General features: G+C 44.0%; 1 protein-coding gene across 12 annotated transcripts in view; it reads right to left on the reverse strand.

Moving 5' to 3' along the window:
• Positions 1-2,427: 2,427 nt before the first annotated feature.
• LOC135717643 (cubilin) overlaps positions 2,428-24,061 on the reverse strand; it is a 617,516-nt gene continuing 595,882 nt past the window's right edge. For 6 of the 12 annotated variants that reach the window (XM_065239791.1, XM_065239793.1, XM_065239797.1 and 3 more), the window contains 7 exons: positions 17,844-18,251; positions 17,571-17,666; positions 16,310-17,142; positions 16,078-16,247; positions 15,832-16,015; positions 6,519-6,704; positions 2,428-6,023 (listed from right to left, as the gene is read on the reverse strand). In XM_065239791.1, coding sequence (XP_065095863.1) covers positions 5,797-6,023; positions 6,519-6,704; positions 15,832-16,015; positions 16,078-16,247; positions 16,310-17,142; positions 17,571-17,666; positions 17,844-18,251 — 2,104 coding nt within the window. In that variant the 3' untranslated portion in view covers positions 2,428-5,796. Of the gene's footprint in view, positions 6,024-6,518; positions 6,705-7,673; positions 8,046-15,820; positions 16,016-16,077; positions 16,248-16,309; positions 17,143-17,570; positions 17,667-17,843; positions 18,252-24,061 lie in introns of those variants that run through there. The other 6 variants (XM_065239796.1, XM_065239795.1, XM_065239800.1 and 3 more) reach the window with 5 other exon arrangements.

The following is a 24,061-nucleotide window of genomic DNA, read 5'->3' on the forward strand; positions in this document are numbered from 1 at the left end:
CGAGAATTCTAATCGGAGCGAAAAGGTCAGAGGATTGAAATGATGAGTCAATCGAAGCGAAAATCAGATTAGGATGGACACAGTTCCCATCTTCACATCCGTGAATGCAGAGAGGCAATATTCCCGATTTAGGGACGGAGGACTGGACAAACGAACTCGATCTATTAATTCTGCAGCAGACAACGTTGAACTATTGTGGCGACATGATCATGTAGAATTCCCGATAGTTATCCCATGGCACTTCACAGACTACAGTGCAAACCCCGTTGTAGTCTGCATATGCATTTACACAGTGCATTAGTGTTCGTGAGATTCTGCTTGGAGAACTTAATTGTAGAGACCGTGATGCTCAAAGTTGGTCAAATATGAGACGTCATTTGGAGTCCAAAGTAAGTACGATTCCGTGCCATATTGCGTATTTGAATTTCTCTGCTAGTGTCATTGACGGCAGTCACCAGTGAGTTCAAATACACGAACTTGACGACCACCTCGATGGCCTATGCTAGTATTGCCTATTTCCGCGTGAAGATCCGAAGATGCAACACAGTTTATGAGAAGACCCGAAGGAACATGGCTACGCTAACCCATAAACAAGGAAACTTCTGTAGAACTAAACCCCGTGTTTTGTGCAGAACACTTGTGCTGCACGATGAGCTTATCACTTTGGAGCTGCTTTTTGAAGCTTGAGAGACTTTGGCAGGTCATCACACATACCTTCCGTTGATTTGGAAATCATCGACGAAAACCACAAGGACAGACTGCCCTGGTAACAATTTTGGTTTTATAACGGTTCTGTAGACCATGATTTAGACTTAAAGCATGCTTTAAAACCTCGATAAAACATGCAATGTTACGTGGACGTACCTGCACGGTAACAATGAGACAGTTTTCAATGAAATTAGCCAGCGGTTCCACGTACCATCTCGAACCCAGGTTTGCAAGGAGGTGAAGGCTTGAAGACTGAGCCCATTCATTTGGCCCTTCTCATGTGTTGGCTTCGACAATCATTTTGGCCCTATCCACATCAAGGTAGGACGATCGTGTTAGTGATGAGCTGGATTGCATTGATGCCGTGCCGTACACTTGGAAATAGGACATTCGGTTTCCAACAAATAATTAGAGCTGGTCTTAAATAAACAATTTTTTAACTGAAGAAGCCAATTTTTGCCTGCATTAGCTCCTATTCAGCATTCAATGTTTGTTGGGTAGCTATCGACAGTATTTAATAATTTGATTAATTGGAAGCTAGTGAAAAGTCTGGTGGATGAATTCTGGCAACGCTGAATTAAGAAGCTAGCCGCCATAAGTAGATGGAAGACTCGAAGGACTTGACGGAAGGCAGCCTGGTGTTCATCGTGAACGAGTCCACACGAAAGGGATGGCAGCAACTGTCTTTTCGAGTCAGGCAAGCATTCGGCAAAACCCAGAGCGTGGTACTCACTCACTCAATCACTAAATTCTGTGCATTTCCAGGCGCATAGGGCCAACGTGAAAGATTTCCATTTCGACTGCTTGCACTTGCCTTTACCTGGACCCAGGTCAGCTAGACAGTATCGCAGATCACACCAGCTCAAAACTACATGATATCGGTAACGCTGAACGACCGGGGTCTGTTAACTAGACTTACAGGTCGGTTACCTGTCATCTGGTTTGGAAAAACTACAAGAGACAGCCCTATGGGGTTGTACGCAATGGTAACGTAGGACTACGTGGTCTTATATAATAAATCTTATTGTTTAACTGCAGCATGAGCTTGTGTTTTGTGTAGTATAACGCGCTTGACATAGATGGCCAACACCGAGTCACTCACGAAGAGCTACTGATTCCGATCAATAGCGGAGTGGCTTCTTCCTCCTTCTATGGATGCTGCCGCTCGCTGTTTGCAGGCAGCCTTGTGTTGTGTACTGGAGAACACCACCACTCACCACGCGGTGAATGAATAAACACTGTTTGGTGAGACTGGATGGAATTCAACTTTGAAATCTGCGTTAGGGAAATCGCTTTTCGCAGGCAATCGGTGATAATTTTAACTATCATAGCAACAGTTGCACATTCGTAAAATTTTCACTAGCGACATTTTGATAAAAAAAAATGATAAAGTTTTGAATTTGACAGATGCATAGGAATATTTCTGATCGATAAGTGATAAAATTATTGAAATTGGTCCAGAGGCAGCTGAGTTATTAACATTCAAAATCTTTCATAATTTTGTTACATGTTCCATTTTCTGTTTTCACAAAGTGTATCCCCATATAGAAATCACAGACGTAGGGCCTTATTACGGGTGTCACTACACGGTGATAAGGAAGTGATACTCGGAATAAGAGCCGTGATTGCCGAACAAATCAAATGGGAATCACTTCACCGTGACGACAAGTGACAAGTTTTCACCGTGAAGTGACATCCGTAATCAGCCCTGTAGTCCTACGTCAAAAGTCACTCCAAACGAGCAGATAAGCTGCCGAATGGATGAAATGTCATCAATTTCTCTTTACAGGAACTCCAATAAATGAGTTTCGACTGTGAGTACGTTCCATTGTGCAAATGGTGCTTCACGACAACGAAAAAGTATATGGAATATAGAGAAGATGATGCAAACTTAAGGCTAGCAGCATGGCTATTCTAAATCTTGATGTGTGCCAAATTTTATCAAAATTCATCATCATGTGTGCCGAGGAGTGCCCTAAAAATGTGCTAAATCTAGTTTTGGCACACTGTGGACCACAAAGAAATCACCGTTGAGAGCTGTCAGAAATCCATCTGCCCCGTCTGGTACAGTTGCATGCACAGTGCACTGTATGAAACCAATGATAGCCATTTTGTTTTCGCATTCTCCGCGTGATCCTTCCATTTCTTCCCCTATCCACATTTCCGATCGGAGAAGCTTTTTTGTACCGAAACAAGCAGGAAAACCATCCTAACGCAAATTACCTAGTACACAAACAGTCAGTCAGCTTTCACACCACGCTACCGAACAAAAAAGAGCGTCACAATCGCATGGCACATTATGTTTTTGTTTTGGGTTCGCTTTGCTCTAGACACTCATGTATAAACAATTACAGTTTTGCTTTGCTGCCTAGCAATGTTTCTATTTCTCTTTAAATAACTAGTGCCTGTGTGTGAGAGTGAGTATGTGTGTGTGTGTATCTGTTTATGTTTTTTTTGCAAACATCTCGCGTTGTTTTTGTCTGTGTGAGTGCATTTTCTTTTGTTTTTTTTTGTTATCACCACTTGCTTTCATGGTGTAAAGAGGGAAGGACGCGGGGGTCGGCTTCAAAGTTGACAAGCAGCACAGCCATAGTCAAAGCTTGCTGCGACGAATCATGGGAAGAACGCAAGGCAATACTTATTATTTTCTTTGATTTTTCTCGGTTAACTGGAAGTTCATTTCATTTCCTTTTGCTCTGCTTATTCGTTTCGGCAAGTGTAAGTGTGTGTTGGTGTGAGTGTGGCTTACTTTTCAAAAATACAGTCCTATTGGAAGATTCGAGGGGAGTCGTAGTTCCCTTTGACGTTTTCTTTTACATTTTGTTACCTTCATACGAGTTGTGTTTTTTTTTTGTTTGTTTGTTCACTTATGTTTGCTTTATTTTACCATTTTTCCGTAGTTTGTGTGTGTGTATTGAATGTGATATTTGTGTGTTTTGTGTGTGACGAAACCGTCAGTGTTTTCTTATCCGCTTTCGTACGCATATGTGTGTGTGTGTATGTGTGTGTACATGTTATTTTATTTTGTTTTGATTTTCTTTGTTTACTATACGTTTTCTCGTGTATGTATGTGTGTTACCTATTCTTTGGACGCTCACATTTTGCGATAATATTCTTGGTTAACCTCACTTTCCTGCTTCTGTTAAATTAGTAGTTGTTTTAGGTTTCTTTACACATTTATTACATGGTTAATTGTTATGTTTTACTTGTTCAGTTAGTGTTTAACTTGCTTAGTTGCAGCAGTGTCTTGTATTTTATGCTTTTGTCTCTGCGCTTATGTTTGTGTATTCCCCATTCACATGTTTTAACAATTTCCCATTTTATTTCCTCCGTCGGCTTGGTTTTGATTCACTGTTTATACAAAACTTGATTACTTCGACTAGTTGTTTGTTTTTTTTTGTTCTATCCTCGTTCGTCCATCGCTTTGTTATGTCATTACAGGGAAGATCATTGTAAGCGTAAACTTGAGTGATCATAATTAATGTTTGTTTACATTATTGGTTAGTTCATTCAGTGTGTTTGCTTGAAAGAAACATCAAATTGAATACTTCGAGAAAGTTGTTTACCCATGATAACAAACAAAAAGTTGAGACCGAGTTCGTTTAGTATTCATCGGAAAAGTTGAGCTTTTTTGGTTTAATACTTGGATTCTTCTTCCTCTTTGACTTGCTTCGTTCTCCCGTTTTACCTATGTATGTGTTAGTCGTTTGTTTACTTTCAATTAGTCTACACATCGTTTTTTTTTGTTTATCAATGTCTAATAACTATTTCGTACAAATATATAAAAACAACTTTTTCCCTTTTTCCTTATGTTACAAATTAATATCCCGTGTGTGTGGTATGATTTTCCTTTATCTGTTTGTAAGTGTTAAGTTTGAGTGTTTTCTACGATTTTTCTCCCGTACTTGCGATTGTTTTCATCTAATATCAATGCGTGTTTGTTTTTGTTATGTGTGTATTGTTTTTTTTTCCGTGTAATGTGACAGTGTGTATTGTTAATTTTAAATATTTCCTAGTTTTTGTTTGTTTGTGTTTTGGTTATTCGTTTACGAGTTTTTTTTTTTCTTGCGTCTCCTTCTAGTCTGTTTACGATTTTTTCTCAGTTTGTTTTTGTTTTTATTAAAAAGGGGTTTTCATATAAAATGAACTTTACAAATAAAACAACTTCACCGCACTTTCCTCTCCTGTTTTTGTTTTTTTCACAGTTTTTTTTTTGCTCAATTGTCGTTAATAACTATGTTACAGTTAAAGATTTACTGTTCTTGTATGTTTCTTCATCTGCACCTTGGAAAACCTAAACTAAAATATAATGTATTGCGATTATTTATGAAATCTTTCTTTGTTTTTTTTTCTTGTTTACTATACTTGTAATGTTTTTCCTTTATCGTTTGTTTTGTTGTTGTTTATGAATCATTTTTCTCGACAGTATTGTTTTAATTCATAATTGGAATAAAAAATTCATTTACTGTTGCCTTTTTTCTTCACCTTTAATTAAAATATTTAATTTATCTAATGTTAGTGTTATCCTTGTTTAATTATTGTTAATGCCTTGTTTATTTTTCTTCTTTTGTTTTCCTGGATTCGAACAAAACAAAAGTCAAGAAGTCGTTTTCAAATAGAGCTACTAATCGTGCGTGCGTTGTGTTTTTGTCGTTCAAATTCCACGAACAATGGCACCTAATAGTAAATAACCTTCGCAGTGTCAACTGTAGTGTCTACCATAGCCGGATGTTGTTGTTGTTGGTGGTAGTGGTGCTGGTGCTGGTGATTGTTATGATAGTATTGGTAGTAGTAGTCTTCGTAATCGTAGTTGTCTACTCGGCGGCTTTGGATTGCTCGGATATCGTTGCCATGGATACCATTGTTGTTGTTGTTGTTGTTGTTAATAGGGGTTCTCGTTAGTTGACGAGTGCTGTCGGCGCTGGTGCTGCTGCCAAAGCAGAGCATTGCTAGCATTGTAGAACAGTAGTCGTACGGGTAGTAGTAGTAGAATGAGCAACAGTAGCGCCCTCGGTAAAGTTGCTGACAGAATTGGCAGATGCTGCAGTGCTGGTAGAGCAGCCCCCTCGTCGTCCGTCTCTCTCACCGCTATACACACTCGCCGTTATCGTCAAAGCGGTCGCAGTTGTTTACAAACAGATCGTCATTCAGGTCGTCCGTATCAAGCAGGGTGTCGTTGATGCACACGTGCGGTGGTACACTGACCGGTGGCAGTGGTGCCGGTGGAATCTGCATCGGTTCGCTGTTGTTGATACCGTGCAGGCTGCCCGAAAGGCTGCCACCACCTTGCAGGTGGCGCCGGCTGGAACCTAAGCCTGGGAATTTAAGAGTTGAATTTGAAAATGTTGTGGTTGTTTTTTGTCAGTAGACATCTCAAAATAATATACATTCGGCTTCGCCTGCGAGAGCCGAACAGGCTTCCGCAGGCGAAGAAAAGCACGCATCCGCAGACGGAGCCTTTGCTACCGGCTCCGAGCAGGCTTCTGCTGGTGGAGCCTGCAGATGCCTGCTCGGCTCCGCCTGCGGATGCCTGCTCAGTTCCGCCTGCGGAAGCCTGCTCGGCTCCACAAACGGAGGCTTGCACGGTTCCGCCAACGGAAGCTTGCATGGTTTCGCCTGCTCGGCTCCACAAACGGAGGCTTGCACGGTTCCACAAACGGAAGCATGCCCAGCTTCCGCCAACGGAAGCTTGCACGGTTTCGCCTGCAGAAGCCTACTCGGCTCCGCCTACAGAGGCTGGCATGGTTCCGCCTGCGGACTCCCTACCTTCACCATTGTATCTAAATCTAGTATCATCGCGCAATACTCACTGATACCGGTCGCACTGGTCGTCGAGTCGTAGTGGGCTGCGTTTCTATGCAGCCCCAGCTGTCTGTGATGTCTGCGTTTTCTTTTTCGATGACAGAGAGTGCAAAGGAGACAGATTAGGAACGAGGCGGCGGCTATGCAGCTTATTATTAGAGCGCCGTGATCCTCCTCGGGAATCATGATGGTGCCTACGGGATGGTAGCATGGTTGCGGTTCCCAAAAAGAAAACATTCCAATGATCGGTTTTGCGTTGTGCGAATCCAGGGGCGGAGTGGGAATTTGACCGTAAATTTTCGTTACACATTAGTCATGCAGCGGTTATGTTTGAAGGGAAAGAATCAATCGGTTAGTAGCTGTTGTTAGAAAGCTGTTCAATTGTTTAATATTAGCGTTGGTTAGAATATATCGATTGCAAATATTCGATTAGCGTAGTGTGTAGTGGCTGAATGTCAGTGTGAGTGAATAAAGGCAAAGCGTTGGAAATGGTCATGACATTTTTTTTCAGCACTTCGATGACAGTCATGATCATTTCTGCATAGTTTTGGACGCAGTGTTGTTGTTATTGTTTGCATTATTATTATTATTATTCAAACAGGTACAAATAGGTTCATGAGTCAAACGCTAAAATCAGAGTTCATTTTTTTTAAATGTCATTCATGTGACAGAAACTCAAAATTGGAATGTAAACAAAATTCACTTAAAATCGAAACCGAACGAATTTGTTGTTCATTTGTAGAATAAGTGGGATCCAAAGGAAAAAGCAGAAGCGTAAAATAATTGATTTGGATTTGCCATATGAAGAAGAAGTCGCTCGTTTCTTTTGGGATTACCCCGATGCTATTTTTTTTTAAAGTGCGCGTATGTGTGTGTATGTGTTTGCTAGTGCATATTTGCGGTGTGATCAGTTCAAAATACTACAAACAAATCTAATGTTCACGGTTTATGCTTTCTGGTACAGTCTAAAATTCTATAGATTACACAAATCCATTAGCAACGGGAGTTTATTGTGGTTTTGAGAGTATATTGGTGTAAGGTTAAAAGTAGTGCGTGATAACGATATATTTGAAGCCGTGATGAAAAAGGTTGAAAATTGTGCAGATAACTCACTTGTTTATAATTTGTTTTTGAAAAAGCTAAGTGGAAGGCAGCCATGGAAGTTCCGTTGTATTGGTTACAGTTTTGTTTTGTTCTGTTTGAAGATGAGTGTTTGTGTTTAGGAGAACAAACGTCATGCACAACTGAGATAGCTCGGTTTAGAATTGTTCTCTTCAAATGTCGAATCTTACGCGTTATCAGCGAGAAAGGAGTTCAATTTCGTGTCATTGTTTGTGTTTTGTTTATGTTTGGAGGTGCGTTTGAGTACTATGGAAACAACATTTAGCGGCTTTCTTTTCCTACTTCTGGCACTCGTCGTGGGGGGTTGAGGATAGCTCACTATCAACGCTAATGGTAATGACGATTATGGGACATCCAGACAAATGCCACCAAAAGGTAACACACAGTAGAAATAGGATTGGAAGATGCTTCACCTTATTTTGTGGAACCGGTGGTTGGTTGTAGTTGTGATGGTGATGTTTGTAGTTTTAGTTTGAATAGTAGTAGTAGTGGTAGTAGTAGTAGAAGTAGTAATAGTTGATTGGTGGTTTGGAGGTTGATTGTTGTTGATATTGATTTGGACAGTTGATTTGAGAGGTAAGTTCAAGAGAAGAAAATAAGAAAAGATGAAAGAAAAGAAACAGGTGAGTATTGTCATTCAGATGGTTCTAGGACTACTGTTTTGCCAGCGTCGAGTCTTCAGCTTTCAGAAGTGCTTGCAAAGCAGTTGATCAGTTCAATTTGAAAGTGAGTTTCATGGAACGTGTATTAAAGGAAACTATGATTACGACTACAGTTGGAAACCTTAAACGGAACACCTTAGGAACAGAGTTTTGATTGACTAAATAACACTGGTGTCATAATTATTATAATGTGAAATTAATTTCAGTGTATCATAGCTTATAGAGTTCTCCAGACAAGAGTGTGCGTGAGACCGCGGGGTTCCAGTTGAAGTAGTTGTGATATCGCGATACCTTTTTGGTTCTTCTGCTTCTTCATTTTTATATTTGGACGTTGGACTTTAGTGTTCGTGAGATTGTGTTTGGAGATCTCTATTCGGAATGGAAGATTAAAGACTGGAACGCGCAAAAATTGTTCGACAAAAAGATTGTTTCTTTCAGTCAAAATTCATGTCACAAAAATCTTCTTATTTTTCTTTTGGTAGTTCAATTCATATATTTAAAGGAAAAAATGTTCGTTTCAAATCCGTGCCTTCCGCTTAACCCCTTCCATTAAATTTTACACAGTGGTCTCATCGACCTTATTTGCCGCCGAACGCCAGTTAGATTTAAACTGCTGCTCGCTTTACATGGATTTATTAGTTTTTTTGAGATTCCGTTTGACCAAGGCCCAATACCGTTCGATAGGGCGGAGTTCTGGGCTGTTGGGAGGGTTGTGGTCTTTCGGTACCACAACCACGTTGTTCGCATCGTACCACTCGATTGCCTTTTTCCCATAGTAGCAGCTCGCAAAGTCCGGCCGCCGGAACAGCACAGGTCTATTATGTTGCTTTAGGAATGGTAGCAGCCGATTTTTCAGGCACTCCTGGACGTAGATCTCTTGATTGATTGGTTCTCGTAGTAATGAAAATGTCGTTTTTCAGACCACACGTGTATATGGCCTGCCAGACGAGATATTTTTTCGGGAACATCGATAGTTTGATGGTTTTGAAAATTTCGGCCACCTTCCCTTTTCCTGCTGCGGTATAAAACTTTTGTCCTGGAAGCTGCTTAAAATCCGCCTTCACATAAGTTTCGTCGTCCATGACGACACAGTCAAACTTTGTGAGCAGATTCGTATACAGCTTTCGGGACCACTGCTTTGCCGACGTGTTTTGTTTGTTATCTCGGTTCGCCACCTTCACCTTCTTAAACGTCGACAACCCGGCTCATTTCTTGGCCCGCTGCACAGTAGTATCTGAGACATTGAGCTTGCCAGCGACGTCCCGGAAGGAGAGGTTAGGATTCCGCTTATATTTCACCGCCACCTTCTTCGTCGTCGCTGCCACGTCCGGATTACGATTGCCGCCGCTTCCAGGCTTCCTGGCGGTCGACAGACGCTCCCTGAACACTTAAAACGTTTGTCACGGTCGATTTGGACACATGCAGCAATTTTGCCAACTTGGCGTGTGAGAACGTCGGATTCTCTTGCTGCGCGAGCAAAATTTTGACACGCTGCTCCTCTTGCTTGTCATTTTGAAAACTGGAGAGCAAACGGTGAAAACTCATCATAGCAACCATTGTATATACACTCAGCTTCCAAATGCAGCATTTCAGGTTTTTTTTTAAGCACAGCTGGTTGGCGTAGCCTGGGCAATGTTGTCAATCCGACAATAGCAGAGTGAGGAGGTGCGACGCGAACATTGGCGCAGTAACCATAGAACGGTGATAGAGGAAATGCTTCGCCAACTCGAGCGTCTGTTCACCATGGAGGTGCGGCTCAAACAGCGTCTGACAGGCATCCAGCGGCTGTATAAGAAATGCTCTTCCCCGGAAGCTACACCTAAGATGGCAGCCCCATCACGGCAGATAGGAGACCTTAGGCCAACCACCTACTGTCTCTGAAACCTTTACAATTGTTACAGAAACCAACAGACATCGAACTGATTTAACTGGCACAACTTACCAACGAGGCGCAACGCATGAAGCTAGAAATCCTGGGACTGAGTAAAGTTTGTTGGCCAAACTTTGGAGAACACAAACTGCCGTCGGGACAGGTACTACTATACTCTGGTATTCGAGGTGAAAACGCTCCCCGCCATCGTGGAGTTGGTCTCCTACTTAGCATCCAGGCAAGTGCGGCGCTCATCAAGTGGGAGCCTGTTAATGAGAGGATAATCGTTTGCCAGATTTAGAACACGGGTTCGTAACCTTACCATAATCCAATGTTATGCGCCAACCGATGCTGCCGAGCTACAGGACAAGGAGAATTTTTACAGTCAACTGAATGCCGTCGTGGATAAGGTTCCAAAGGGTGACATCAAGATCTACACTGGCGACTTCAATGCGAAGATCGGCTCCAACAACACGGACCAAGAGCGTGTCATGGGACGCCATGGTCTCGGCGAAATGAGCAAGAACGGTGAGCTGTTTGCAGAATTTTGTGGCAATAACGACATGGTGATCGGGGGCTCGCTCTTTTCCCATCGGCCAGTACACAAAGTCACGTGGGTTTCCCGTGATGGACATACCGAATCCGCCTACGCATGGTGCGGATCCAGCGACGGGAGGAGAGACTCGGGCGGCGGTTTAACACACGCCGACTTGAAGATCCAGCGGTAAAAAGATCTTTTGTTGAAGAACTTGAGACTCGAGCTGCGGACGTTCTAGAAGGTGGCAGCGTAGAAGAACAATAGACGGCCATCAAGAATGCCTTTATAGAAACAAGCGAGAACAACTTGGGTGAGATGAAACCTGGCGGAAGATTGAGGAGCGTAGAGAAGCAAAAGCCGCGATAGAGCGGGCGAGAACCAGAGGAGCCAAGAACGAAGCCCGTCAACGGTACTCGGCTCTAGAGAAGGAAGTCAAGCGCTCTTGCAGACGGGACAAGCGAGCGTGGGTGAACTCTCTGGCCGACGAAAGGGAGAAAGCCGCAAACACTGGCGATATACGCCTCCTCTACGATATCTCACGACGCCTGAGTGGAGCAAGGATGGACCCGAGGATGCCAGTGAAGGACACGACTGGAAAATTGCTTACCGACCCACTGACCAGCTGAAACGCTGGTTTGAGCACTTCGAACAACTTCTTCAAGTTTCGACGGCCAGCCAGCCATCAACATCTCGGCATGATCCGCCTAGGGTGCGGCGCATCACTCGCGTCAATTCCGAGGCCCCATCACTGCAGGAGATTGAAGCAGCTATCCGAAGCATGAAATCCAACAAGGCTCCAGGGGTCGATCGCACATTAGCAGAGATGCTCAAAGCTGACCCCATGCTATCCGCACAAATGTTGTATCAACTATTCTGTAATATCTGGGACACCGCGACTTTTCCGGCCGACTGGATGCAGGGCATCTTAGTTAAGGTCCCAAAGAAGGGCGATCTGACTGTGTGCAACAATTGGCAAGGTATCATGTTACTGTGTATTGTTCTCAAAGTTCTGTGCAAAGTTATCCTGAATCGGATACAGGAAAAGATCGACGCGACTCTCCGACGGCAGCAGGCAGGATTCCGTGCCGGAAGATCTTGTGTGGACCATATTGTCACGCTCCGCATCATCATGGAGCAGGTCAATGAATTCCAAGAGTCCCTTTATTCGGTATTCATTGACTACGAAAAAGCTTTCGACCGTCTCAATCACGAGAATCTGTGGAGCGCCCTGAGACGCAAGGGAGTCCCGGATAAAATCGTCAACCTCATCGAAACGCAGAGTGCACGTGCAGAGTTCTGCATAACGGAGCCTTGTCTGACCCTATCCGGATAGTCGCTGGTGTGAGACAAGGATGTATACTATCACCGCTACTGTTTCTCATCGTAATCGACGAGATCATGGTAGGTGTAATTGACCGTGTACCGAACCGTGGGCTGCTTTGGCAGCCTATCACCATGGAGCATCTCAACGACTTCGATTTGGCTGATGCTGTTGCTCTACTAGCACAACGGCGCTCTGATATGCAGAGTAAGCTCAATGACCTAGCCGAACGCTCCTCTGCGGCGGGTCTCACCATCAACGTCAACAAGACCAAATCGTTGGATATCAACACGGGCAACCCTTCCAACTTTACGGTAGCGGAGCAAGCAGTGGAGAAGGTCGAAAGTTTCCAATATCTTGGCAGCCAAATAGCGTCGGACGGCGGGACCAAGAGCGACATAGGTGCACGAATCAAGAAGGCTAGGGCTGCCTTTGCGAGTTTACGAAACGTATGGAGATCCAACCAGATAAGTCAACGCACCAAAATCCGAATTTTCAACTCGAATGTGAAATCTGTGTTGTTATACGCCAGCGAGACGTGGTGTGTATCAGCGGAGAACACTCAAAAGCTGCAGGTCTTCATCAACCGATGCCTGCGGTATATAATTCGTGCCTGGTGGCCTCACAACTGGATCTCGAATGCCGAGCTCAATCGTCGATGTCATCAGAAGCCGATAGCAACAGAAATTCGAGAGCGAAAGTGGAGGTGGGTCGGCCACACACTTCAACGGGGTGGAAACGAAATCTGCAAGCAAGCACTGGATTGGAATCCGGCATGAGATTGCAGCAGAGGCAGACCCAGGGGCTCATTGCGGCGGAGGCTCAATAAGGAAATTAAGCAAGTCGATAGGAATCTGACCTAGGCCCAGGTCAAGGCAGAAGTGAGCAGCCGCCCAGGATGGAAGTCTTTCATCCGTTCGAATAGCTCTAGAAACCCTAGAAAACCCATTCATTCAGGTCAGACCCGAGGATATATGAAACAAGCTTAAACTAGGGACAAGCCTACGGGGGTTATTCCAAGAGTCGAAGTGTCTCTCTGTCGCTACTGAGGTGACATAAGTCACGTCGTGGTTACATGACTCTTCATTTTCACGACGTGATTGTTGCCACTTCACTAGTGACCGAGTCTGTTTACTTGGCAGCAACCATTGTGTGGTCCTCTTCATTTTTTTCAATGGCAGTTTTTTGGGCAGATGCGTCGTTGACTTTGGACAGCAACCGTTTCGTGATGAGAGTATGAGTGTGTTGACCACGTTTTGCGTCCATTGCTGCAATGGAAGCGCTTTGATTGCCATACAATAAAAACCACTGGAAGCGGATCCCGTTCTGATGAAGGAGTTTTATTGGATAGCGGAAGATAAAGTGTTGGTTGTGCTGCACCTTTTGACTATAGTTTTACGATGTTCTGTATAGTGAACAAGAATCCTCGGCTCTGTGAAGTTAATTCGATTGAGCCTTATTGAATGAGTTAATAATAATAATAATAATAATAATAATAATAATACTAGTGACCGACTGTCACTTCGGCTCTCGAAAAAAAAAGCTAAGGGTTGTTTCCAAAACACGACCGCATTGTTGACGTAGAACTACGAGATTGTTTTTGATGCTCCCATTCACTAATCTATTAATAACAAAATAAATGGTTTAGAAACTTAACTCCAAAATTAACAATAAATTATTGAAATTTTTGAAATTGGGCGGTTATTGAATAAATCCTAAAATTAGGTTGCTTTTGCCACATTCGAACGTGTTCAGCAACGGTCCGCGTCTGTTTCACAGGTTTCCCTGCCTCCTGGTCTCTCACGCGCTTACGATAATCGCGGGGATATTTAGCAGCCATGTGTTGAGACCCTTTGAAGATTTTTACAGAATTTCTCAAAAAAACACTTGTTTCACTTCGAATATTGACTCTATTCAACGCGGAGTGTAAACACTGAAGCACTTACTGTACCATTTGGAATTTACAGAGAATGCTATCATGCATAATCACGATGGTGTTTCAATATGATGTCTGTGTTTGGGAAACAACCACAAAATGAAATTTTGATAGTCTTTCTTAAAAAAAAAATCACACCTTCAGCACACCTCGTGTTTTCTCGTAGATCAGACCGGAGATTCGTTTGACACCGCCACGGCGAGCCAGACGACGGATGGCGGTTATCACGACGAACCTTGCGATGAGACTTGGCGCCTCCTTTACCAAGACCTTTTCCTCCTTTGCCACGACCAGCCATTGTTGCTTGTTGGGTAGAAGAGTGGACTACCTAACCTGACACCACGTTCCTACTGCTGCTATTGATGCTTCTGCTGCCTGCCCACCACGCCTTCCGAAGCGAAAACGAGTTGAGGCTAGACAGCAGCGCTCTGTTATATCTTTTCAGGTTAAATCAGAATGATGTACAACCAAGTGATACTCGATTGTGACGACTGGTTTTGGGAAGAACGTTTATTTAATGAAAACAGTGATGAAATTATCACTTTCTATTTGTACATTGAGCAATGCTTGACATTTCCACTTTTCCAATAGTGTCTTGTTGAAAATGATCAGTCGAAAGCATTGCTTTTGATGCGTAGAAATATTTCTGATCGATTGGTGATAGAATTGTTGAAATTGGTCCAAGGGCAGCTGGGTTATTAATGTTCAAAATCTTGCATAATTTTGTTACATGTTCCATTTTTGGTTTACACAAAGTGTACCCCCCATATAGAAATCACAGACGTAGTCCTACGTCATAACCCCTACGGGTCTTATGGATAATGTCCCGAGATTTTATGGGAACTCCTTCGCACGTATAAGAATAAGTGCAGAGGCCTTTTGGGACTAGCGTAAAGAACTGAAGAGACAAGCCCTGAGACATCATGGGATTCATTTGTAAAACATTCAATACTTTCAAACGTTGTCATACGCTCTTATCAGACTAAGAAATTACTAGATGTTACAGTTTTCTTGCTGATCGTTATTATACTCGACGCATTCTTTTCTGAAGAACCTGCAGATTATGTTTCCAGTGTTAGTTAGTCAATCAGGGGTACATCCAGATAAGAAATTAACAAAAAAATGGTAGTAGAATTAACCCAAAAAATTTCAACTTAAACTGATGTAACAGAATCGTGCTCTTATATTTCAGTAGTGGAACGTGCATTTCGTTTCGTTACGTTAGGAAACCTTACAAAAGTTAATTCAGTTCAATAGTACACAAAGAAGGATGGAACAGACATTCACAATAGCGGTGGATGAAAAAGATTGATCTAGATAATGCTGGAGGATGCCATGTGTAAATTCTCTTTTATCATCATCACTAGTAGGGGCAGTCCGGAATTGATACTCTAGCTAAGGCATTCATCTGTTAGCAATGCGAGGTTAGGTTTCGTCATTTACGATTGTATCTTTCGCTCTAGAGGGTAAGGGGACATGAGGGGGTGTTTGATTTTATTTAAAGTATTTTTCTAATTGATTGCCCTCAACTTCTGTGGCAGGTTCCGATCGAAAAAATGCAGTTCGCGTTTTCGAAATAAAGCAACATGGGACAACGAATCTGTATTGGCAGGACTGTGTTCTGTTCAATAGAAGATGCTAAAAATATAATCAAACAAAGGACGGTTGAATCATAAAACTAAGCTCGCGCTGGAAGCAATTGCAAATTGCGTTCTGAACTTTGAATGGGGAGCCGATTTTTCTCTTAGTAACTCTCGTCTTTTTTTTTCGGACGGAACTGATTCGATTCGAACTGATAAAATACTTGAAATAAATCGGAAATTATACTGCGAAAAAATGAACTGAAATCCGTTCGACTCACTCACGACTCACAGTGCATTTCATCGCTATTATCCGCGGCGCCACAGTTTTTGACGCCGTCGCATCGCAGTCGCTCCGAGATGCAGAAGCCGGAAATCGGACACTGAAAGTGGTACGTGGACTCGCACAGCAGCGACATCGTGGAACTAGATCCCACGGGAGAATCCTGCACCTCGGTCCAGATTATGCGGAAGCCCTGCCCGGAGAAGGAAGACGTTGGGGATTAAGTTGCTTGGATGCTATGAGGTCGAAACTTACCTGTGCACCAATGGCCTTGTCCGCACTGGTGAAGCTGATTCGTGCGGTTTGGCCTTGGGTCACGTATTGCCAGTTTTCAACGGCTGGCTTCTCGCCGCACATTTCTATGGGCGGCATATCTGAGTCGGGTGACAGCCACAGGCGCATTACGGCCGCTGCACAGCCCCGAGCTGAAAGAGCGAAAAGATGTTGTTATTTGCGAAAGGTAGAACAGAACTACGGGTATACTTACTTGCAGGTTCTCCTTCGATGGCAAAGTAATCAAAGTAGAGCATGATCTTGTATCCGATCCGTGCCGTTATGTACCAATTGCAGGCCCGCGAAGCCAGCCCCTTACCGGGAGCATCGTAGTTAGCGGGAAAGTTCGGGGAACTCACGATGCCGGAGTCCTCTCCGGAGAAGTTTCCCCCACAGTCTCCGAACACCGATTTGGCAGTTTCGAATATGTACCGTGCCTTGAAGCCGCTGGCCACGTTTTCCTGATCCGTATGCAGCACCACCCGGATGCCAACCGCTCCCCGAGGGCTTTCTACCGGACCCGGAGCGGTTAGGCTGCAGTACCTTCCCAGGAAACGATCCGTTCCATCCCGGTACAGAACGTACATCTCCAGCCAGTCTTCGAAACACACGGAAGCTCCGTACGCTCCGAAAGTCGTATTGGCGCCGTCAGCTTTGACCTTGAAGTGGTCGAACACGATCGTGACCTGCTCGTTCGGGGTCGCCACGAACACGAACGAACAGTTCGTTTCCGATGGATAGTTCGAGGGATACCGTGGGCTGTTTAACTCGCCCTTTTTCCGTGACGTGCTGCGGTACGTGAAGCTACAGGTTCCATCCGGGGCAGCCGTTCCCGGTATCTTGTACTCAGTCTCGAAGGTGTACTTCGCCTTGAAACCACGCCCCTGCAAGTCACCCGAACTGAACACCATAACCAACCGAGGCCCATCACTGATGACGGCGTGCGGAATCTCGTTGCCGCACAGCTCGTGATCGAATTTATCGTAAGCATCTGCTACCTCCTGGCCCTTGAGATAGACCTTGAGGTAACCGTCCGTGCAGTTGGAACTGGAACGAGAACATATAACGGTCAGTAATTTCCATCAATTTATGTCGCTTATTGATTGGATTTGGACACGTGGAATGGGAAAAGACATTCAATCATCGTTAGTTTTGTCTGTGCTCTATGCGCCGGATGGGAACTAGTTTTGAAAAAGACGGTTTGTCTTCCATTCTACTTCCGACTTCTGGTCTAATTTCGCTCAAATTTATCTATTTCCGGTTGATTAGCTGTCGTTATCGTTTGCTCGAAATCGGGTGTGTGTGAGAGAGAGAGTCTAATCTTAATTTATCTTTATCGTCTTTGGCAATCGGGGCCACCCGTTGCGAATTTTCCGTCTCATTGTTTGTTTATGGTGAGAAACGGAAGAGGAAGGGAAGCAAGGAAGGATGATGATGAGAGTGGCGATAATAGCCAGTCATCGACGTATACTTACTCGCCCTTTTGATCGCCTTTCGGAATCTCGAAAATCGAAAACTCCAGCTTGACTCGTTCGAGGTTCTGAGCGTCTTGCATACCGTAAACGAAATATCTGTCGGAGAAACGTGATTAGTTTAAATTTCATGCTGCTTGCGTCTGAAATTAAATTTTGTGCACGTCATCACGTTACATAACTACGTCAAGCGGTCAGTGATTATTGTCTATTTGTCAAACAGGCAGCGCGATATTTGTTATGTTAGTTTTTGACGGCTGTATGATTCCAACTTACCTACAAACTACTTTCGGTATAAACGGGAAAGGATAATTTGGCGAGTATACATATCCGGTCGATTCTTTCTTCGATAAGATTTTCTGATCACATTCGGAGCCTCGTATATGCATTCCGTTGTTTTCACCTGCGTTGTTATTGTTAGAAATAATGCCGTTGTTCAACTGTCTGTCTCCTTCGAGATACTTACGAATAAAATCTAATTTAACAAAACTTTCACTAAATTCAAAAATTCCCTTAAAACCACGATTCTGCGTGTTGGCGGTTCGTTGCAGCGTCGAAAAGTGCACGAACAGAAACTGTTCGCTCGAGTAGAGGACCAGGTTCCTCTGTTGACCGCAGTACGTCCCGATAACGGCGGATGTGTTGTCCTGTCCGTCGAACACCCGGACGTAGTCGAATGGACAGCTGTAAATGGCAGGGCAGAAAAAAAGGTGTTTAGAAGTATGCACATTTTAAATGAAAAGTGACAGTTTACGATAGGATTATAACGAGTATTACGGTTTATCCGGCGAGCAGTTATACCGTATGCGTGATAATGTTTGCACCATTGAGCAATGTCAAAATTAAAAAAAAAATCAAGTTTTCAAGTTTTTTTTTATTTGTTTAAAGGGGGATGTTTCTCAGAGTCTTAAACTATGTTAATTATCGATCGAGTTTTCACTTGCTGCAATTACGGCCTCCACAAGCTTCCGGAATGCACGGCAGGTTCTAATAATGTAGTCTGGATCCATTTCTCTCCCGGTACGGGTCAATGTTTGTCTGAGGCTTGCTGTACTCGGGTGGCGTTTAGAACAGTCTTTGGCCTTCATGACGCGCCATATTGAGTAATCCAGCGGATTAAGATCGGGGCTGGATGGCGGCCAAATATCCTTCGCCCAGAACGGAAGATGTTCCTGCAACCACTTCTGAGTGCGGTTCGAGGTGTGGCATGGAGCCCCATCTTGTTGAAATACAACATTTGGCTTCGGACCGTACTGTTCTTTGATCCACGGAAGAACATACTTACTTAAAATCCCGATGTAGACCTCCGTGTTGACCTTGTCGCCTTCTGGAATGAATACTGGGTCAATTTTTTTGCCATCGGAAGCCACCAATCCAAACACCATAACGCTAGCAGGATTCTTGGTCCGATACACGTTCTTGTGCTCGTCGGCCACGTCTTTTACCGGAAGAGAACTAATATACCGATCGGTTCTGGAATTTGCCCTCGACTTCGCCCCGCAATCTCCCTTTACGATCTTCCGTGCCGTAAAGTCACTGATCCCGTGTTCCTTTGCCATTTTTCTTATTGAACGCACTGGATTCACCCGAATCTTCCTTTTGATAGCAGCGATAACCCTCGGAACCCGAGCTGTGGCCACCTTCGCGGATAGTTGTCCTTTCTTTTCTCGGTCTAAAACCCTTTTGACGGTCCACCGGGACACTCCCACGGCGATTGAAATGTCTTTTTGCGACATTTGCGCGTGGGACTAATCACGAATACGCTGCCACTTCGTCATGGTGCAACTGTCAAACTAAGTAAATAATTTTCTTTTACACACAGCCTGCTACGGTATGAGCTATAGGTTACGTGCATGCAAAGAAAACCAAGGCATTGTATGCACAGGTGAAACGGGAACCTTATTTTAAGATGGTGCAAACATTATCACGCATACGGTACAATGTTCTTTCTCGGCAGTCAATCTTCATGTCCTACCAACCGAGTGTAGGTCATGAACGAGAGGGGAAAACTATATCAAAACTGTTTTCAGATCTTGTTAAATTGAAAACTGCTGCTGCCATTGCCTGATGTGATAGACAGACCAGTAGGCGAAGCGCAAATGAATAACTTTGTCCATTTCAACGGAAACTCATGCACTAAGGAAATCCCGAATAGAAAGTGTTATTTATTTTTATGTTTGCTGGAACAAAATCGGTTTTCATTCCTAACATCCCAAGTAACCAAAAATTCCGTATTCAACGATAAAACCCACTTTCAAATTCCATAAAGTTCCGATGCGTACTCCTAGCAACTTGAAGTTCATAAAAAGTTCCTAAAAGCATCCCTAAGCACTTCTTATGAACTTCAGGAACGGCTGAAAACATGGCCACGACAAAGTTCCGAACAAGTTCCAAGCGGAACTTCTCAGCAACTTTAAAGTATCTTAAAAATTCCCTGCGGAACTTCTTAGCAACTTGAAAGTTTCTAAAAACATCCATCGTAGCCCACATGAAGCAATCCGCCAAAGCCTTTATTAGTAACAAAATTCAATGTACGTGAATATGAAATGATCCGTGGCTCAAATAATAAATCATAATTCTTATATTTATGCAATGCATCAATATTCTATCCAAACATAAGAAAAATTAAAGAGCAATTTCCTGCATTCGAACCCGTGTATTCGGCATGCGATCTACGAACGCTAACCACTGCGCTCCAAGTGTGTTGAAATAACAGACGGGCAAACACCAATTTAAAATTCATCAAGGTGTTGTGTTTCGTATTCAAGTCAGTCACAGCTGGCTCTGAAAACTCCAACAGTAGGCGGGACAACAGCTCACTTTAATATATCTCAGATGACGTTGTTGGCACTGCTACGATCCATTTACAGTCCCCTTGAACTCGTAACGGACGGACGAGCAAAGATGCTGGCAGCCCTACCACTGCTTGTCATCACTGCAGCCGTCAACACAACTGTCAATCGTTGAAGATTTAATGAATAGAAAAATGATGAACAGTAATTTTCAACGTATAAAGTGATTGAATTGTATTCCTTAAAGTTATTGTATTTCTTGCTTAAAACTAGTGAAATTCAACTAAATGTTATTATGAGACCTATTATTTACCTGCGAAATGTAAGCTAACAATAAATATTTAGCTAAAAGCTAGTTAAACTACGCTAAAAAGAGGTGCATTGATTCCTAACCCTACATACTTTAAAATTTACGGAATCAAGTGAATTTCGGTAGTTTCCGAACGAACCGGACAAGATGCCGAAGATGAGGGCTCTTCATTGTAGCCTGTGTGATGATCCGGAGGATGAAAATATGGTCGCATGCGATCTATGCGATATGTGCTCGCATTGAGCAGGAAAAGATGCAACGTGCAAAGGAGACGGAACTGGAACGAAAACGGCTGGAAAACGATCGCCGACAGCAGGAGCAGGACCAAGCACTGGCAAAGAAGAAACTGGACGATGAGAAATCCCGTTCAGACCTGCTTCGGAAGCTGGAGGAGCAGTATCTCGCCGAAAAGTACCGGATTTTAAACGCCCAACTGCAGGGATCAGCAGGTAGAGGCAGTTTGATCAGCAGGCTTAGTTGCGGTCGTTCGTGTGATGGAGGAAAAGCCCTTTCGGACAAGCAGCAGAAAAGAAGATAGTCGAGAAAAGGATCGTGAGAAGAATGCAGACAACACCGAACGGGAACGCCTGTATAGGATGCGGCTGGAAGACAAGAAAAGTCGTGAAGTATGCCGGAAGAAGTTGGAGCAGATGGGTTTAACAGAGAAGTATAACACATTGTTCGCTCCTCGCAAACAAAGGGCATCAGAATGGGTGGACAACCTTGAAAATAAGAAATTCAACCCACCCGAGGTGCTTCCTGTTCCCCTACCGATGGGAAAATCCGGTAAGGAACGGTACACCGGAACAAAGCCAAAAGCGAGCAGGGAAGCCAATCAAGAATCTGTTGCTGACAGAAACCCCGTGGACCGAGAACAGCTTCCACATATCTGGTATGACTGGCCAGGGATCTCTCATTGTCCTGAAGTGAAGAAAACTGATCTTCCACGCAACATTCCATTTAGGCCACCGGTTTTATCCCGGATTCCCGAAGAAAATCATCCGGGAACAAATTCAGTTTTAAATGCTCCAAGGGTAGGAACACGCCCACATCAAATACGGGCTCCTGCTCAACCCAATCGTGGAGCATCCGGTCTGACAGATTCGCATCTGGCAGCCCGCCAGGTTTTGCCAAAGGATTTACCCAGCTTTTCCGGAAACCCGGAGGACCGGCCAGTTTTCATTAGCAATTATGAAAACGTTGCTACATGAACTTGTCGAGAAGCGTCCGTCGGAGATCAAGCTCAAGTGGGTTGACTTCAAGGACGCTGTAGCGAGGGTTAGTCTGGATACTTTTGGGCAGTTTATGGGGGATATTGTGCGGAAAGCAACCGAAGGTATCGAAAGATGAAATGAAGAAAAGCGGTTATTCCAAGGCCCGAGGATTCGTCAATCACCACAGCGATTCTCGTGCGTCAGATGATGACCAGGTGAAACAAACACCAGCGGAAAAGGTATGTCCGATCTGCAGCAAAGTAGGCCATGGAGTGGATAGTTGCGGTAAGTTCAAAGCATTGAATTCTGATGAACGTTGGAAGATGGTGCGGCAGCACAACTTGTGCAGATCCTGTATGAGAAATCACCTTCCTTATCCCTGTCGGTGACGCAAGGATTGTACGATAGACGGGTGTCGACTGCGTCACCATCCCTTGCTCCACTCTTCCCCTTCACAGTCTAAATCAACAGCTAGCCCACAAAACTTCTATACCGTCAGTCAGACCGTACTATATAGCATTCTCCATGTTACGGTTCACGGTGCTTCTGGTATCAACAACACATTTGCGTTACTCGACGAGGCTTCTGAGGATACCATGATAGAGAAGAGTTTGGCTGACAAACTGGGTCTCAAGGGTTCGCCAGAACCTTTGCATCCTCGCTGGACTGGGAACGTGGCCCGGGTAGAGGATCAGTCTTGCGTGGTGAAGCTGGATATTTCCGGAAAGAGGGAGAAACGCAAGGGGTAGATCACTCCGCACACCAATGTTGGGTCATCTTTTTTATCAGTGTACCGCAAGTATGCCGATTGTGCCGGTCATAGAGCAAGCTGCGATTGTTTGTAAAATACCGATCCCGGCAACCCGGTATTTCTGACACCTTGAATGTTTCGGTTTGAAATCGCAAGGATAAATCGGATTGAGGATGACGCGGGAAGTGGCAGGTGTGTGAACTTTCGGTGTTTTGTGATCCATAGGGTAATAAAAGTCCTGTGTTTTAGTGTTTTATAATGCAGACCATAAATCTAGCCTTTCGGCCGGAAAGAGTTGGAACCGGTGGGGAGCATTGTTAGAGACCGACTATAGAGGGTGATGAATAGACTTCTTTAGTTTGTTTTGTGTGATTTGCAGCATTATTTGAATTATAGGTACTAATGAGGTCTGATTAACTGGCTCTTCCTCTTGAGTCCACTCTAGAATCTACATTTAATATTTAGATCTATAAGTGAACTACTGGTCTGAGTTCCTCTGATATATTAAACTAGAAGATGTTGCTGAACATACAGTCAAACAGCACGTAATGTTCTGAAAAACTTCAATGACAGCTGTCCAGCAGTGCTCCCATTTTATTTACAACAATCTAATGCCTACGAGATTGTGCCGAAGGTATGCCGCAAATGTGCCGATGGATGTGCCCAAGCTATGTAGAATATAATTCAGGCACAATGTGCTGACTGACTTACCCCTTGGAGAAACGACGTTTCAATGTGGTCAACGCACGTACCGTCGAAGACTTAGAACTTCCTGTTCAGTCGATCAACCCGGGTGAGCTAATGAATAGTTTTCCGTACCTCAAAGGATTGCCTACTGACGGATACGATGAAGCTTCGTGAGGGACCACGGGGTCAACCAATAGCCACTAAGACAAGATTCGGGTGGGGCGTGTACGGAGGAGTGTCATGCAAACCAGACGATTACCGAGGAGTTTTCCACGTCAGCCGTCTGACTGTAGATCGGGATTTGCACGAGTTGGTGAAGAAGTACTTTTTGACGGACAGCCTTGGTGTCAAACCATTGACTACTGAGCCTGAATCGACAGAAGACAAAAGGGCCAGGAAAATTCTCGAATCAACAACTCGACGTGTACCAGGATTCAAAGAAGATTCAAAAGGTTCCAGAACTGGCTAAACGAGTCGAAGACCAGGTGGACGCATATTTTGAAAAGGGATACGCATGTATTGCAATGGAGGAGGATCTGTGCTCCGAAGATCAAGATCGACTATGGTTTTTAACATTGGGGGTAGTAATCGACCCCAAGAAACCACAGAAGCTGCGGTTAATCTGGGACGCTGCCCCTCAAGTCAACGGTTTAATTCCAAAATGCTGAAGGGTCCCGATTTGCTGAATCCACTGACGAGTGTGCAGTACCGATTCCGGCAGCGACGTATCGCGGTTACTG

The sequence above is a fragment of the Ochlerotatus camptorhynchus genome, unplaced genomic scaffold, assembly GCF_037179485.1.
Source record: "Ochlerotatus camptorhynchus isolate MF236.1 unplaced genomic scaffold, CSIRO-AGI_Acam_v1.1 ptg000062l, whole genome shotgun sequence".
Lineage (NCBI taxonomy): Eukaryota > Metazoa > Arthropoda > Insecta > Diptera > Culicidae > Ochlerotatus > Ochlerotatus camptorhynchus.